At 38.4% G+C, this 17,963-nt stretch overlaps 1 protein-coding gene across 9 annotated transcripts in view; it reads left to right on the top strand.

Moving 5' to 3' along the window:
• The window catches only part of LOC108714014 (chromodomain-helicase-DNA-binding protein 9), a 125,987-nt gene that overhangs the window by 77,748 nt on the left and 30,276 nt on the right, over window positions 1-17,963 (top strand). For all 9 annotated transcript variants that reach the window (XM_018257837.2, XM_018257836.2, XM_018257838.2 and 6 more), the window contains 11 exons: window positions 507-650; window positions 858-1,113; window positions 1,276-1,486; window positions 3,897-4,092; window positions 4,201-4,368; window positions 4,907-5,086; window positions 6,380-6,490; window positions 6,734-6,930; window positions 7,635-7,834; window positions 14,776-14,935; window positions 15,807-15,896. In XM_018257837.2, the coding sequence (XP_018113326.1) occupies window positions 507-650; window positions 858-1,113; window positions 1,276-1,486; window positions 3,897-4,092; window positions 4,201-4,368; window positions 4,907-5,086; window positions 6,380-6,490; window positions 6,734-6,930; window positions 7,635-7,834; window positions 14,776-14,935; window positions 15,807-15,896 (1,913 nt within the window). The remainder of the gene's footprint in view (window positions 1-506; window positions 651-857; window positions 1,114-1,275; window positions 1,487-3,896; window positions 4,093-4,200; window positions 4,369-4,906; window positions 5,087-6,379; window positions 6,491-6,733; window positions 6,931-7,634; window positions 7,835-14,775; window positions 14,936-15,806; window positions 15,897-17,963) is intronic.

The following is a 17,963-nucleotide window of genomic DNA, read 5'->3' as shown; positions in this document are numbered from 1 at the left end:
TCTTGAAAATGAGGAATGCACTGAATATATATGTGTGTCTTATTTACAACCTTCTCACACTGTAACAGCTACAATTTATGAAGGTGGATCATGCTAAGATTCATAATACAGGTGGTAAATATCCATATTAAAAAATACTTTTCCAACTCATAGTGCCAGAATGTTAACTTTTATTAGAACCTCTCAAGGATCTGTTTTTTTCAGAAGTCACTTCCACATTCTTGTGATGTTAATATTGTAACATTCCACAAGGACAATTTGAGGGATTAAATAGTGCTTAGTAAGCTGTATGCTCCTCTTTAGTTTCCCAAAAATTTTATAAACCAGAATAGTTTGTGGGTTATTTGTAATTGCTCAAAATTTGTATGGGTGAAGCAAAATGAATAGCAGAAACGAGTATCTTACACCTTTGCCTTTAGAAATACATGTTCTCCCAGATACATTAATATGCTACATGCTGTTTGTAATAGAAAGCAATTAAAATTATTTTTGTATGTCTTAAACAGGAACATAAAGTTCTGTTAACAGGGACTCCTCTTCAGAATACTGTGGAAGAACTCTTCAGCCTTCTACACTTTCTTGAGCCACAGAGATTTCCTTCAGAGTCCACATTTATGCAGGAATTTGGAGACTTAAAAACTGAAGAACAGGTACTGGATGTGTGGGTGCTTTCACTGCACCCTACGAAGGGCACTTTCTGTGGGCGTTTTTTGTGTTAATGCTTAATGAAGCAGGCTGTGTTCTAACATTTTTTTCATAAAAGTATAGAATAAATTATGCATGATACAGAATTATCTTTAGAATATCTCGACTAAACATTTTTTATATTGTCCATGGTGGTGTATTGGTATCTTCAGGTCCAGAAACTCCAAGCCATCCTTAAGCCCATGATGCTGAGGCGGTTAAAGGAAGATGTGGAGAAAAAACTAGCTCCTAAAGAGGAGACCATCATTGAGGTGGAACTCACTAACATACAGAAGAAATATTATCGTGCCATCTTAGAAAAAAACTTTGCATTCCTTTCAAAGGGGGCTGGACAGGCTAATGTGCCAAACCTTGTTAATACAATGATGGAACTGCGTAAATGCTGTAACCACCCATATCTCATTAAAGGTAAATTCAGAAGCAACAATGTTTTAAATGTTAAACTGTTATAGGCATATCACTGTTGACATAGTTCATGGAGAAAACTATTAATTATTACTTTAGTAAGAAATAATACAAACCATAATCTTCTGTTATACTTGGTAATATTTTTATAAAACCAACAAATAGGTGCTGAAGAGAAGATCCTTGGAGAGTTTCGTGAAACATACAACCCAATGGCAGCAGATTTCTATCTTCAGGCCATGATCCAATCTGCAGGAAAGCTGGTTCTTATAGACAAGCTATTGCCAAAAATGAAGGCAGGGGGTCACAAGGTTCTAATTTTCTCCCAAATGGTTCGTTGTTTGGACATTTTGGAGGATTATCTCATGCATAAACGGTGAGGCCGGATTCTATTCATATGTTTTTATACAATAATACTTGCTTTTTAGTATACATTGTACATCATATTCATTGTGCCAAATGTATATTAAATACTGAGACTAGATAAACCTGTCTAATCAAAACATGCATATAATATTAAGACTTATGGGAATTAGTTTATCACACTGTAACTACATGAGTTAACTAGAGCTTGATCATATTGCTGGCAATGTGGTGGTCACACTAGAGTTGAGGCTGTTACCAAGTACATTGTAAATGGAAATTTTAAATACTTTTCATACTTATTTTGTATTGGTATATCTGTCAATAGATCCCATCTGAATGATTGATACTGAAATATCACTTTTTATAAGATGTATTTGTAGTTCTTAAATCGCTCATTTCTTTGACCAATGAGCTTCCTATAAGGATAATGATGTTGCATTTGTCTCAAATACATTATATATATATATATATATATATATATATATATATATATATATATATATATATATATATATATATAATGTAATTTTGCATCAATTATGCATTTGAATGTTTTTTTAAGCAATTCTCTGCATCCTCTGAGAGTTGTGGAACAGAAAGCCAAATAGTTAAACAGAAGATAAGACCAATTTTAGATTGTCTCAGAATATCATTGTCGATAACAAAGTAAAAGTTACATTAAAGTTGATATACCCCTTTAAATATTTTGCATGTGCTAAGTACTGCAAATGCAGGGTGTAAGGACTCCCCATGTTCCTCTTTGTTCCAACAGTGAGGCCCTTTCCAAACCCAGGAGCAGTCAGAGAACACACCCTAGGAACTCTGTACACAACTGTGCACCCATAACAGGAAGCCCATCCTTGGGCTGTGCAACTAACCAAACACATCCAGTCAGTCTGGATAAACTGCCAGGCCAGCTATATTGTGGGGTCATTAAAATACGACCCAAACTTGCCAAACTTCCTGCTCCCCTCTTTTCTTGAGAGTGCAGTGAATATGGAGTCCCCTGTCCGCTCTCCTTTTTGTGAAGAGTTTTGTCTGCAATTACTGTGATGTTTTTACAGTAACGATTATCAGCTTACAATAATTTTCTGTATGTGTAATTTTTACTGGAGTGAAGGAGACTCGCACGCACATGTAACTATAAAGCACAAATGAGTCTAATTTTTCATTTATAAAATCACAAACCCTTTTCACATACCTTGCATATCTAAGAGATCAAATTTACCCCCGATTATAAGCACAGTAATGTCTTTATATAAATAGATCACTTCTCCTCTAATCCTGTATGTTCTTTACATCTGCTTATGTATTTACAGCCACTGAAGAATAAAAAAAAGCATGGCTATGTTATATAAAAACACAGATTAAAGATTGGGAAAAGAAAAATCTGAGCAGTTTTTGATATGAAGCAATGTGTTATCAGTTTGGAATCTGTTGCACAGATATAATTTTTTTTTTCTGTTACTTTAAAGTTCAGGGACAGCGCAAGTTGCAGGGCTTCGCTTGATTGCAAACTGATTGTTTTTAAATTGCAGCTCACCCAGTTGCATTTTCTAAAATTGTCCCCAGCTTCCATGGTCTGCCAGTAATAAAGTTAAAGGGCACATTTTCCGGCCTTGGCTTTCTTCTGTGCTCGGAAGCAATTACCATGATCTGGCAACCTTGTAGCTTTTAAAAATAAATAAAAGTGAGTCCAATCAAAACACAAGTGTCATAATTTCACTTCCTTCCTTAGTATTTAGAGTTAAACAGATGTTTGCCAGGTTTTATTGCCCCAGTCCATAAACATTCTCCCAAAGCATGCGAGGAGGTGCATACAATTTGAACTAATTTGTGGGATCCAGGCTGACCAGTGCAACAAAATGTTGCTATCTGGTAGGAGCTGCAGAGCACCACCTGGAGTGCATCAGTGAATAATGAATGAATGCACAGAGGAAAGAAATAGGCCTTGGAGTTTAAAGATACATTAAATGATGTTGGCTGTTGTGCATTTGGTAATATCTGAGAATTTGTATGAGCTTTTACAGCCGGTATTCACTAAATCAAAATGAAACTTTATTTTTTTCTGTATGTTCCTGGATCCCCCTTAATTTAGTTACATCCATATCTTCTATATAGTCAAAGACCAAAGCTCCACTATTTTATACAGGGCTTTGTATATGTGATGGGCAGTATTTGGCGAATGCTCATACAAGGATTATTTTAGGCCTTTTATCTATTTTGGCCAGGGCCCTCTTTACCGCTTGTATTGGTAATTGGTGGTTTTTGTATTTTTCTTGTATATTAATTGTACACACCTATTTATTGCACATAATAAATATGTTAGTGTTTTATAAATACATGTTATTTATAATAATACTGACCCGTGTCATGTAATTGTAGTTAACAGTTTTTCTACCTGTGTCATTCACATGCAGGTATCTGTATGAAAGAATTGATGGAAGAGTTCGCGGTAACCTGCGCCAGGCTGCAATTGACCGCTTTAGCAAACCTGACTCTGACCGATTTGTATTCCTTCTGTGTACCCGGGCAGGTGGCCTCGGAATTAACTTAACTGCAGCCGACACATGCATTATTTTTGATTCTGATTGGAACCCACAGAATGATCTTCAAGTGAGTAACATATTCATTTATAGACATTGCTTCTCATTAACCAGGAGGCACAACTGGAATTGACTAACTGTTCAGGATAAAATTCAAATATGTTTTATGACCTTTCAGGCACAAGCCCGTTGCCACCGAATTGGACAGAACAAAGCTGTAAAGGTTTACAGATTAATAACAAGGAACTCGTACGAGCGAGAGATGTTTGACCGGGCCAGTTTGAAGTTAGGTCTGGACAAAGCTGTCTTGCAGAGCATGAGTGGCAGAGAAAACAGTGTTGGTGGAGTAAGTATATCCTTACCAGATACTCCAAGAATAGTTCATCAGGTCACACTGTGCAAAGACAAGTATTGATTTATAATTCATACTTACAAAACTGACAAATTTATATTACAAGTAAACCAGGCTAATACAGTGGTAACTTTATATTTAATTCTCCATTTAGTAATGTAATGCACAGAATTTGTCAAGTAAAATGGGAGAGCTGGAGTTAACTGCATGTGCTAAAATTATGATATAATTGGTATTACTGAGACCTGGTGTTTCAGTGCACATACCCATTTCAAGAGATGCTACAAAATCATGCAAAAGTATGACCTTTGGACAAAATCTAACCCCCATATTAGCTTTCATCTCGAAACACAATGTTTATAAGTGATGAATATGAAACAGCCTTCTGCTATAAATGATCATTCTAGAAATAATTTTTGAATTTCTCGATAACCATTTCTCTCCTTTAACACTAAATTAACATGAATACAGTTATCTTGTTATCCACAGCAGACAAAGGTTTCTCCATTCTTGATCTTGTGTTCTTCAACAGATTCAGCAGCTTTCCAAGAAGGAGATAGAAGATCTACTGAGACGGGGGGCATATGGGGCAATCATGGATGAGGAAGATGAAGGTTCTAAGTTTTGTGAAGAAGACATTGACCAGATCTTGCAGAGAAGAACTAAAACTATTACAATTGAATCAGAAGGAAGAGGATCAACATTTGCCAAGGTATAATATTGTTTATAATGTGGCATTTACTTCTAACATTCCTGGGTGGTTTTTTTTAATAACTATTTCCAAGTCATGCACTTACTAACCAAGATTATCCTGTTCAAATGCAAATGTATTCATAATGTATATCTGTCCTTTAAAATGGGTTACCGCTGCAGTTATATAAAGACACATACTTAAAAGTGCCTGTGCTGTGCTTTCGACTTTATTCCCCCCCCCCCTTGTCTGTCTGCAGTGTGCTTAAAGGAGAACTCGACCCCCCACTAATAAAAACCCCTACCTAGTACCCTACATAGTCCCTCCCCTGCTCTCCCCCCGCATATGTGATAACATCTATAAGTGCCCCTAATCCTTTTCTTGCCTATAAGTGCAGAGTAAGCGATGAGGAGCTCGTGGGTGCCATCTTCCGGCTTTCTCTGGGAAGTAATCGCCGTATTGGCACATGTGCAATTGGAGCAGTCTTCTGGTCTGTAGCAACTGCACATCCTCCAAAAGTGATGAAAATTACCGAAATGAGAGGACCCGAAGAATAATGAAAATCCAGAAAATGGCACCCATGAGCTCTTCTGCGCTTACTCTGCACTTATAGGCGAGTATAGGATTAGGAGCACTAAAAGATGTTATCACGTTTGCGGGGGGGACTATGTAGGGTACTGGGTGGGGGGGGTTGAGTTCTTCTTTAAAGGAGAAGGAAAGTCAACAATCACTTGGGGGGTGGTCGCTGCAAAATTTATCTCCCCCAATAATTGATACCCCATGCCGATGCTCCTATCAGCAAAAAACTGCACAGGCTTAGCGAGCTCCAAAGAGTGACCCTCCTCCTACTTTCTTCTCATGGGTGCACATGCACAGTAGACTGAAAAGCTGAAAAAGACAGAGCTTTCACTTCACTCTGCACATGCATCAGCCCCAAACTTTTGGCACCCCCAGTCATTGTCACTTTCCTTCTCCTTTATAGTTATCTGCCACCCACAACTGCTTCCACATTCTCTGCTTTTAGAGAATTGCTATTTCTGACATTACTCTCCTTATTTTGCCATTTATTTTTGGCTATTTTCTTGATCTCCTTTTTCTTTCAAACTTCCATTGATTGAGTAAATTGTAACCTGTGTAAAAAGTCATGCTCGATGAACGATTTTGCAATATCATGAAGAGGTATTTACTAATGTGATGCATTTTACCTGAGTTGGTGCCCCCAGAAGCATGCATACTATTACTGTTGGAAGATTTCAAGTTTGAAAATGTTTTTTTCAACCAGAATTTGGCTTAACTGTGGTTTTTATAATCCAGGCAAGCTTTGTGGCTTCTGGGAACAGAACTGATATCTCATTAGATGATCCTAACTTCTGGCAGAAGTGGGCAAAAAAGGCAGAAATTGACACAGATTCAGTCAGTGGCAGAGTAAGTATTCCACTTTACTTGCTGTAAATAAAATGTTCTTTCAGACTTTTTATATTTAAAGACAACTATAGTGGTAACTAAATCGGTGAGGGATGCTGTTTATGGTTTATTTTTAATTGCTCCTAAATCGTAAACAACAATGTGGCCCGCTAATTTATGTTAATATTGTAACACGTTTCCCTTAAAATAATTTAAGTATAATGTGTGCATTGAAATGATGCCAAACATTTTTGACCTTCACAGAACAGCTTAGTAATTGACACTCCAAGAATCAGGAAACAGACCCGTCCATTCAGTGCAACTAAAGATGAACTGGCTGAGTTATCAGAAGCAGAAAGTGAAGGAGAAGACAAACCCAAATTACGACGACCATATGATCGAGCTAATGGTTACGGCAGGACAGAATGCTTCCGAGTGGAGAAAAACTTGCTGGTTTATGGGTAAAATATCTTTAATGTCTTATATTTACCAGGATGTCCTTTGATCCATAAAATTAAATTTGTTAACAGCAGGTAGTGGAAACGTTTTTGCACTCTTTATTTTTCTATGTGCAGCAGAGCCAAGTCTTTCTGTGCCCTTCCTCTAAGTCATGATCAGTATTTTATAAGGCCTGTTATATCTGTTGAACAACTAGAAAATCCTGACATTCTACATCAGGTCATGCATGCAGACCAAGAATGGTCCGCACAAGCCCTCATGTGATCCAGCTGTGAGTAGAGTGACCTGGCCAATCATAAAGGTCTTTCCATATATATGCTTTACTGTGGCTTTTGACTATTTATTCCAGTGTTGAGTTTTTGTTAATTTCCTCACCACCGCCACCACAAATGAGTCTATTTTGATTTATTAGTCTTTCCTAAACCAATGGAATCTGTTTTTTATTGTCAAAAGCAGATTTAGCCATTTTAGGCTTTAAAGTTGAGGGGTTTTATTTTTATTATTTTATTGGCTACCATCAGATAAGTGATAAGCCATTTTATTAGACAGTTTATTAAATGTGTTGAAGAACTTTATATTAAAATCCCAGATCACTGAAGTGTTTATTGAAATCTGCAGGATAGAGCCGTCTTGGTGTACTGTGGTGACATTTTATGCGATCTCTAATACAGAATCGGAATTTATGATCTATTTGTGATCTGTTTAGGTGGGGTCGCTGGAGAGATATCCTGTCTCATGGACGTTTCAAGAGGCAGCTTAATGAGCAGGATGTGGAGATTATTTGCCGGGCCCTATTGGCTTACTGCTTGGTTCACTACAGAGGAGATGAGAAAATAAAAAGTTTTATTTGGGACCTCATCACTCCAACAGAAGATGGACAGACTCGAGAGCTACAGAACCACCTTGGTAAGTTGTTAAAATTGACTATTCAAACCATTTCAGAAAAGAAGGCCTTATATTTTTAAGACTAGGTTTAGACAGGCATCTCACTAGTACAGAGTTTGTTTTTAAGGTAAGATTTACCCATCCTTCTCAGAACTGCAAGCAAGACCTTAAAGGGGCTAAAGTGTCGACAAAAGATTCCACAACAAATGCTGTTAAAATACTGTTAAAACCAACTGACTTTTTCCAACTTTTTAACATTTTCTACACTATTAAATAATGTATTTTATATAATAATTTGGCAGAAATGAGCACTCTTGTCTTACTGTTACAATGGATTTCAGTGGATGTTTTAAAGGAGAACCCCTGAAGAGGACACCCACCTGGCAAACCACACCACTGTGCACAGTTTACTTTTCTAAAAAAACAGAATAGGCTGTGGCACTTCTTTTGCAGAGCAGTCAAACGAGTCAGGCCAGAATTTGGGATTGATAGTGGCGAGGAAGGGAGGCTTCTTCAGGGGTACTAACTAAGAAATTACTTTATTTTTCGATTTTCAATGTAAAAAAATATCAATAAACTTGATTGCCTGCTATTAGGAAATAAAACCATGACTAAATATATGTGCACCTTTGCACTTTTTCAAATAATGCACCAGTTCTGTCAGAACATTTTTGCCAATAACAATGCACATTCGCATATGTCTTTCTTTTGTTTGCAGTGGAACAGCAAAAATAAACTGGAATAATTGCTAACGCTTAATCTTATTCCACGCAGTAATTCTAAAATGCACTGGACAAAATTAGTTGCACCTTTGGGAAGTTGTAAGAAAAATTTGGATTTGTAGCAGGGGATTCTTCTTTAATGCGTAAGTAAACTCACATATGAGTTGCAGGTGCCTGCAGAAAAAGAAGTACACATTCAACCAGTCTGAATTAAGAAATGTTGTTTGTCATTCTACTGTATTATGTCTTTGTGCACCACACCAAACATGGAAAAGAAAAAGAAAAGCAGAGACCTTTCTGATGAGCTGAAAAAGCATTGGCAGTTCCATCTCCCTGACTTGAATGTGTCAAATGTATGCTGTTATAAAGATATTTGAAGCCCATGGACATCAATGCAAGAGAAAAAGTTGATTATATATTGCAGAAACGGATTGTCCAAATTGTGGTAAAAGAAGCTAGATCAACTGCTTGGTTCAAGCTGAAACCTTAGACACAGGGTACAACAGTTGCAGCTTGAGACATCTATCTCTGCTCCATGTTAGGAAAGCCAGGAAGACTTTGCCGCGGACAAAGAATAATAAGAAAGTGTGACTGGAGTTCAACAAAACACAGCTGAACAAGACAAAATACTTATGAAAGATCATTCATGAAAGATCATTCTGTGGTCAGATGTGACACAATTAGCTTTGTTAAAAGGGAGGGGAACAAAGCTATCGAAGAGAGAAACACCATTTCTACAATCTAACATGTTGGAAGGGGGTTGCTGATGTTTTGTGATTAATTTGTTGCGCCTGGAACTCTCTTCATTGAACCTGTGTACAGCATCATGAAAAATCATTGATTACCAAGACATGTTAAAGAACAATTTTGAACCCTGTATCAGAATGCTGTCCACTGCATCGAAGAGCATGTGTCTTTCTGAAATACAGTGACCTGAAGCACTGTTCAAAAAGCACCCACCAATGGTTGGACAAAAGCTAGACTGTTCTGAAGTGCCCAATAATGAGGCCAAATAAATATTGTTGAACACTTGTGGAGAGATCATTTGGTAGAAGGCCCACTAAAATCTGGGAGAAATAGAGCATCCTGCAAAAGAAGTGTGGCCCAAACTATCCATATAGAATTGTAGAAAGCTCATTCATTGCTTTAGGAAATACTTGATTTCAAAAAGGGTGTCCTACCAGATATTAAAGGACCAGTAACATCAAAAAAAATGTCTAAAAAAATTTGTTAGTACACATAAAAAAAAAAACCAACACAAATTATAGGTGTCTGTAATTTGTTGAGATCTGAAAGGAAAGTGTAATGTTTTGAATGTAGTAAAAGTTCTGTATGGTTGTTTGTAAAAACACAGAAACCTGGTTTTGTCATTTGTTATTTGAAAGAAGTGCAAAGTTGCCAATATTTTTGACCATGGTTGTAAGTAATATTTGTGCTGAACTATGCTTAAGTTTTTTTATTTTTAAGCAGGTCTTTTGATTTATTAGACAAAACTCTCTTTGTTGAATTCTTGTAAGGTGAAAACCCTTACAGTAGGACAATTGCAGACCTGGACTGGCAATCTGTGGATTCTGGCAATTAGATGCTCTAAGATGCCATAAACAGTCACTATTAAGTGGGGGTTATTTGGGGCTCTGTACTTTAAGTGCCAGGGCCTATTTTGAATCCCAGTCTAGGCCTGGACTAAAGAGTTAATCAAGAGTCTTTCTCAAAGATGAATTTTCATGCAATCAGAAGCACCTTTCACTTAAATTGCTGATGTAATTCCCTGTTCTTTTATATTTAGCTAATGTAAATATTAAGAATGATTGTTTTACAATTATATTTGCTGTTTTCTTCTCGGTTCTGTGAAGTTGCTGTCTCAGTTTACACTATTATGGCAAAAAACATACCGGACGTTTTGCTGTCCACCACTTTCCTCTGCTACAGCATGCGACAAAACATACCTTGTTTTCTCTCCACCGGCTAACATGCAAATCTATGCCTGGGAAACATTAGTAGCTTCTTTCTGAAGTAGCCTGTGGTTTCCTCAAAAGGAAGTAACATAGTAAGTTAGGATGAAAAAAGACACACGTCCATCAAGTTCAACCTTTTATCTTTTTTTTTAACTTGCCTAACTGACAGTTGATCCAAAGGAAGGCAAAAAAACCATCTGAAGCCTCTCCAATTTCCCTCAGAGTGGGGAAAAAATTCCTTCCTTACTCCAAAATGGCAATCGGACTAGTCCCTGGATCAACTTGTACTATGAACTATCTTCCATAACCCTGTATTCCTTCACTTGCTAAAAAGCCATCCCACCCCTTCTCCAAGCCATCTAATGTATCAGTCAGTACAACTGATTCAGGGAGAGAATTCCACATCTCACTGTAAAAAAAACCCTTTCCGGATATTTAGATGGATCCTCTTTTCTTCTTTTAGGCAATTTTGCGCCTGTACTAGGTATTCTGTCCCTTTAACATTCCATTATACCAAAGTGGTGCTTGAAGAGATGTGGAGTCGGAAGCAATTTTGGGTATCTGTAGTTTGAGTCTGTAGTAGAGTTGCCAAAAATGTACAGATGCCGACTTTTAATAACTTTAAATACAAGCACTGAAAATAATCAAATCAGATATAACAACGTTTCCATCCCTCACAGGGATCTTTCTCAAGAGTATGTTGTTTTAGGTTCTCCAATTGTTTTTGCTTTATGTATTTTTTTTTATAGATTTTATTTATGCTTTTAATATACAAGTGGAGAGAACCAACAAAGAAGAACCATCACATTCTACATTAGGCAAGACTGTAGAAATTGATCATATAAAGACTATAATAATATGCAATTGAGATATAACTCTGTAGCTCAGTGGGCGCTTTTTATATCCGATACCAATTGTGGGGTCAATTAATTTCGCTACTCAGGGATTTGACTCTCCCCAACAGTGCTAAACCATTCGTTCCTCTGGATTCGCCTCCAACTACGGGGTCCAGACTTTATCGAATTTCTGCGGACAGCCTCTTCCCTCATATGTGAGCTTGATCAGTGGAAGCGTTTTGTTAATTATGTTCCGCCATGCCTGAACTGTGGGGGGTTCGGACGCCATCCACTTAATCAACAGCTTCTTTGCGTAAAATAGTAGCGCCCTAATTAACGATCTGGTTTTATTGAGAGGCAGGAGGTCATCAACTAGTCCGAGTGCAGGGGCCTTGGAATGCTAGTTCGTCAGCCATATATTTCACTATATCTTCCCAATATTTATAAATTTGCGAACAAGTCCAGGTCATATGGAAAAATGCCACCTCACCCTCTCCACACTTAGGACAAATAGCTCCTGGGTTTCTTCCCATTTTTTCAAGTTTACTTGGGGTAATATAGACTTGGTGTAGAAATTTAAGCTGAATGAGTCTGTCTTTCAAGGCAATCAGGTCAGAGTAGATGGAATCTGTAGCTTCTTCCCAAAGCTCATCTGTCAATGTTGGTAGGAAGGATTGCCATTTGGGGAGAGCTTTGTCAAAGGGCGAGGGGCCTGTTTTTAGCAGGGATTTGTAGAGTCTGGAGGTCAGTTTGCTTCGTTGTGGATTTCTGAGGACCAACTCAAATGAGGGTGTAACAGTGTATTGTCAGGCTCGAAAATTGTGATTGGAATGCATGCCATAATTGCATGTATCTGTAGAGCTGTAGATCTTGGTGTCCTGTCCGTTCTTTAAGTTGTTGGAGTGTAGGGAACTGGTTGTCAATCAATAGGTCTCCCAGGACTTTTATACTTCTCGCCGGCCAGTATTTGAAGTCCTGCAGCTCTCGGAGTTGGGTTAGGTTACTATTCATCCATAGCGGGAGAAATGGAGAGATAATTGGAGGGGAAGAACTCATTACTCTGCATGCGGCTCTCTATGCCTTAAAGGGGGTTGTTATTGTTGATGGTTGTCTGGTGTAATCTGATAAATCTTCTGTACGGGAGATCGTCCGCATAAAAAGCCAGCTTGTCTTCTAGCAATCCCCTTCGGAGGCCCGTGACTTGTTGAGATTGTCGTAAGCAGATGGATACTGGCTCAATGGCCAACGAGAATAGGAGAGGAGACAGGGGGCAGCCCTATCTCGTTCCCCTGGACAGGGGAAAGGACTCAGACAATGAGCCATTGGTCTTAATTCTGGCTGTAGGTTTTTTATACAGAAGTTTAGCCCAGCTAATAAACTTGGGACCGATCCCAAATCTCTTCATGGTCTCCCAAAGGTACAGCCACTCAACGGAATCAAAGGCTTTTGTTGCATCCAGGGAGACAAGGACCCTGAACCCTGAATTGTCATGTGAGATTTGTAGGTGGGTATGGACTCTCCGTAGGTTGGTGGAAGTTGACTTGCTGGGTATGAAGCCAGATTGATCTGGGTGGACCAGTGAGCTGATCACTTTCGCCAATCGTGTGGCTAGGATCTTGGCAAATACTTTCACATCTACGTTGATCAACGATATAGGTCGGTAGGACTCGCAAAGCAAAGTATCTTTCCCATCTTTATGAATGAGTACTATCACCACTTCATAAAAGGAGGATGGTAGTGTTTCAGTGTCTATCGCATCTAGAAAAGTATGATGTAGATGTTGAGACAAGCTTTCACTTTGGAGCTTATACCAAGCTGCTGGAAACCCATCCGGGCCTGGAGTTTTACCTTGTGGAAGCCCCGCGACCGCTTCCCTGACCTCCTGGAGTGTGATTGGAGCATCTAGGACAATGGTGTCTGCCTGGGATAGTTGGGGAAAGGTGATATCGCCCAGGTAGTCTTCCAATTGAGTCTGAGTATACTCTGCCTTGGATTCATATAGTTTGGAATAATATTGCTGAAATACTTGTTGTATCCCTTGAGGTGTAGTTATAATGTTTCCCTCGTCATTCATAATACCAGATATGCATGTCTAAGAGTCTCTAGACTTAGCTAACCATGCTAAAAGCTTGCCTGCTTTATCTCCCTGGTCGAAGAGTCGGTGGTTAGAAAAGAGCAGCTCTTTTTTAGTCAGTTGGGTATGTGTGAGTTCTAGATTCCTTTGGGCATTGGAGAGGGCAGTATTGGTGGCTGGTGTTGGACTGTCTTTATGTGCCTCTTCTGCTTGGATTAGGGTGTGCTCCGCCTCATTAATTTTGTCCTTGACCTCACGCCTAACGGTTGCAATTGAGGCTATTAGTACTCCGCGGGCTACCGCTTTGGACGCCTCCCAACACGTACCTTGGGGCGCCGAGGCTTGGTTAGTGTCCCAATATGCAGAGTATTCTGCTAGGGCCGTTTCTCTGACCTGGGGGACTTTGAGCCAGAGTAGGGATAACCTCCAGGTTGTCAGTGTCGCCTACGGTGGGACAGATTTTTAACAAGAGTGGAATGATTGGGAATGATCGGAAAACGCCCTGGGTAGATATGTAGCCGTGTCCACTATTTCGCAAAATTGCTTTATGTATTTTAACTTTGATTTTGGTTTAGAATTACCAAAGCATATGGTTTATATTTTTGAGCTTTGGCAGTGATAAAATGCCTTGTATGTTGTGTACTTAACATGGAAAATGCATTAGTATATTCAAGGAACAGTAACACCAAAATATGAAAGTGATTAGTAACATATAATATACTGTTAGTATGCATGGGTAAAAGCTTTGCACAGGTTACAAAACAAATAGATAAAACACCATTGTATAGGACAGGGCTTATCTGTTATGTACAATGTGACCTGTGCCTTTTCTCGTTTTTTCTAGCAGCTTTACTGGCTGCCCCGATGGCTACAAGGTATCTGGTTTGTATAAACTATAGTAGTCTTTCTGAAGCAAAGACACTAGTTTTACCAGTGCAGAGCAACAGTACATTATATTTTAATTACTTTGATACACTTATAGTTTTTGTTGCTACTGCTACAGAGGAGTCAGAGTCTGAGGTACCAGAAATTGAGGATTCGTAGTTGAAGGGTTTATCTGATTTTGAAGCTTTATGAAAATATGGATACCAGAAAAGTGCTCTCATATGTTTTATGATCCTCATTCTTTGTATAAGTTTAATGTAAAGTCTACTGCATTTATGGCATTTTCAGGTGAACATGATCTGTTTCCTACTGTGTTGCACGGGAAGTAACCTGCCTAAAATATGCAGTAATATAATGCTTTCAAGCTCTTAAAAATTAACCTCCTTTATTTTGTACTGATATGGTGAAATTGCATTGATGTTTTTCTGGGGGGTTTTTTTTGCAAAAAGGTTATTCAGTACTTATTTGCTCAAAATATGTTTCTGTGCAGGCTTGTCAGCTCCAGTACCTCGTGGCCGAAAAGGGAAAAAAGTGAAAACTCAGACAAGCACTTTTGATATCCACAAGGCAGAGTGGCTTCGCAAGCATAATCCAGAACACCTGCTACAAGATGATGGCTATAAAAAGCACCTGAAACACCACTGTAATAAGTAAGTTGTTTCCATAAGCTTTTTACCTATTTCTGACAACATTTCCAGGCAGGACCAATATCTCTTCTCACGGAGCATCAATGGCGGAGCTCACCCGGACCAAAGTGCCGTCCTGCTCGATCGCTGCTCTCGCGATATGCCGGTCACTCCTCGCCGGCTACTACATCAAAACCCACAGACCGCTGTGAAGGCGCTGATCAAGAATATCAGGAATACGGCACAATTAACATCAAGATTCGGCTTTATTCACACATAGGAAGGATAACAGTGGAGGGTGTACAATATCTGATTAGCCCATTTAGCACATATACTATGAAGATGTTTGGGTACAGCTGTAGACAGGGCTGCCACTCCAAGTTGGTATAACAGCCTTTTAAATATGCCACATAAAGCTAAATCTGGAATACATTTTTGTGGGGCTTTCGTTTTCCATCATAGAGAAAACAATCAATGTACATTTATGAAAATATATATTTCAAGTATTTAAGAGGGGCTTTGATGTTTTCTTGGACAAGCATAATATCCAAGGCTATAGTGGTACTAAAATCTACAATTAATATAGATATTGCAATATATAGTTTTTAGTGTGTGTATGTATGGATGCTGGGGTTCATTTAGAGGGCTTGAACTTGATCATACTAAAATATGTGCACATTGCTTTAATTCTTTGATAGGTCAAGTATTGTAATAAAAATCTGTTGGTTGTGTTTCCTTCCGAACATATACTTTATTTGTTGTGCAATAGCATGTTTTCCTTTTTAATGAACTGTGTCAACTATAAGGAATAAAACATCAAGTTTTCACCACACTTTAATGCTCCATATGTCACTGTGCATCCAACTCAGCAAACTTTTATTTTTATTTGTTTTAGAGTTCTGCTCAGAGTACGTATGTTGTACTATCTCAGACAAGAAGTAATTGGTGTTCATTGGCAGAAAGTTTTGGATGGAGGTGATAGCAGGTAAATAAAGATTGTGTCAAACATTTATTAATCTTTAATGGGGATTATCTTTTGCATATTCCTAACAAAGTGGTAGGACTTTCCAAAAGAAGCACCTTTCTAAAATACTTATCATTTTATTAATAATCAAAGAGTGACAGGGTTCACTCTTAGGGGTGTATTTATCAAAGGGTGGTTAGGGATCTCCACAGACCGCTAGAGTGAAATTCCGCCACTTCCCATTAATTTCTATGGGATTTTGAAAGGCATATTTATCAAAGGATGAACTTTCACCCATTGATAAATACTCTTTTAAATATAGAAATGAATAGAGAGTGGGGAAATTTCACTCTAGAGGACTGTGGTGGTCTCTAACTTCACTTTTTGATAAATATACCCCTTAGAGGAGTTTCAGGGAGAGAGTCACTGAGGCAACTTTGGGCAACTATTGAAAACGCATCGCCGCGTGTGCATTAGCGCAGTCAACTTTTCATTGTAGCCTATGGGGAAAAATGCTGAGGCAGTTCGGGGAGATAGTCGCTCAAAAGACGAGGCGATTAGTCGCCAGGCGACAAAATCTCCCCGAAATCTCCTTGTGTGGACTAGCCCTTAGAGTTCTCCCTATGGGGAATGGGGTCATCAACTCCATTCTCCACCAAGTAAACAAATAGATTGGCAGCAGGTAAAATTGTTCAGGAAGGACAGTGTTTGCTTTACACGCTATTGTGCAAGCCCCGGACCAGGCAGCCAACATCACTTTGCAAAAGGTGAACATGCCCTTTAATTCTGAAACTTTGAATCAAAATCCTGAGTATAAAGGGCACATAAAACAAATGTCAATGCAAATGTTAACATTCAAGTTATCATGTTCATGCATTGTTCATATATGATTTGTTTGAGTAGTGTTCAAAGCGCATTCAGAGATGTCAGGTTAAAGGTTACTTCCCAACCACCTAGGCTTCTCCAGTCAGAGGGCTCCTGAATATGGTGCCACATTCCTTTGTCATTTATCGAGCATTGACTCCAAGCACTGTGCACTATTTTGGCTGCTGCTGCAGATTTTGCCCTGCTAATAAAAGGACCCAGCACTTCAATAATTTAGATTGTGAAAAGCTCTTTTTGATTCAAGCTCTGGTGTGGCTTTAGAATTTGCCCAGTGTGGCATTAGCCTTACAGTTCAACATTTCATTCAAGCCCTCCTTGGCTCATATCAATATTAATAATACATGTAATATTGTCACAAATCACCTATCTATACTGTCCAGAACAGCAAATTTGCATTTACTTCAAATCTTGTCTGTGCATTCCTCCCATGGAATCTGCTTTAAACCATCCTAGGACATAGTCCAAGGTTTGGTCACCTCCACCTTATTTTAATACTTTTGGAGCTGTTTGCAGAATAGTATAAGGCTTTGGCAAATTAATACCGTAGTTCTAAAGTGTAGATTCTGCACAGAGCTTGATTGAAATATGCCTCATTGTTTACAAGCAACACGTGAAATGGCAAGATCAAAGAAGAGAAGCTGGCATAAAAAGTATTACCAAGATTGTGGCAACCCTGGATGGCTGTGGGTAGTGATAAAGATATGTTTGGCAGGAAAGAGTATATTCTGACATAAGTCTTTTGTGATTAAAATAAGTAAAATAAAGTCAAGGGGTCAATAATAGTTAGATTTCCTTTATATAAAACCAAAAGGATTAAAAAAAATGAAAGTGTAGTGGCCATATTCATTGGCAGAAGGTGTGCTAAACTATTTTACTGGAAGCCCAATAAAGCTGCTATCATGCTTATTAAACAAGTTCCCCCTTAGTAATATTTTATTAATATAGGAGCTTTAAAAAAACCTTCTTGTATCAAGACTCGTATTTATTAAGCAGAACAGTAGTTTTGGATAAACCTTGTTTAATTTTTTTTTTCAAAGCTTTTATTTTCAGTCATCAAAAATAGAACAGTCATACAAGTGCATGCTATTGGGGGGAAAAAAAGAGAGAACGGAGAAGTGAAAAAGAGGAAAGTGAAGGGGGGGGTTAATGCAGTCATAGAATCCATTCACGTTTGTCCTTGATCAGAGTGGAAGATTCTCACAG

This window comes from Xenopus laevis, chromosome 4L (assembly GCF_017654675.1).
Source record: "Xenopus laevis strain J_2021 chromosome 4L, Xenopus_laevis_v10.1, whole genome shotgun sequence".
NCBI lineage: Eukaryota > Metazoa > Chordata > Amphibia > Anura > Pipidae > Xenopus > Xenopus laevis.
The sequence above is the reverse complement of the archived record's forward strand: the minus strand, read 5'-3'. Positions and strand labels throughout refer to the sequence as shown.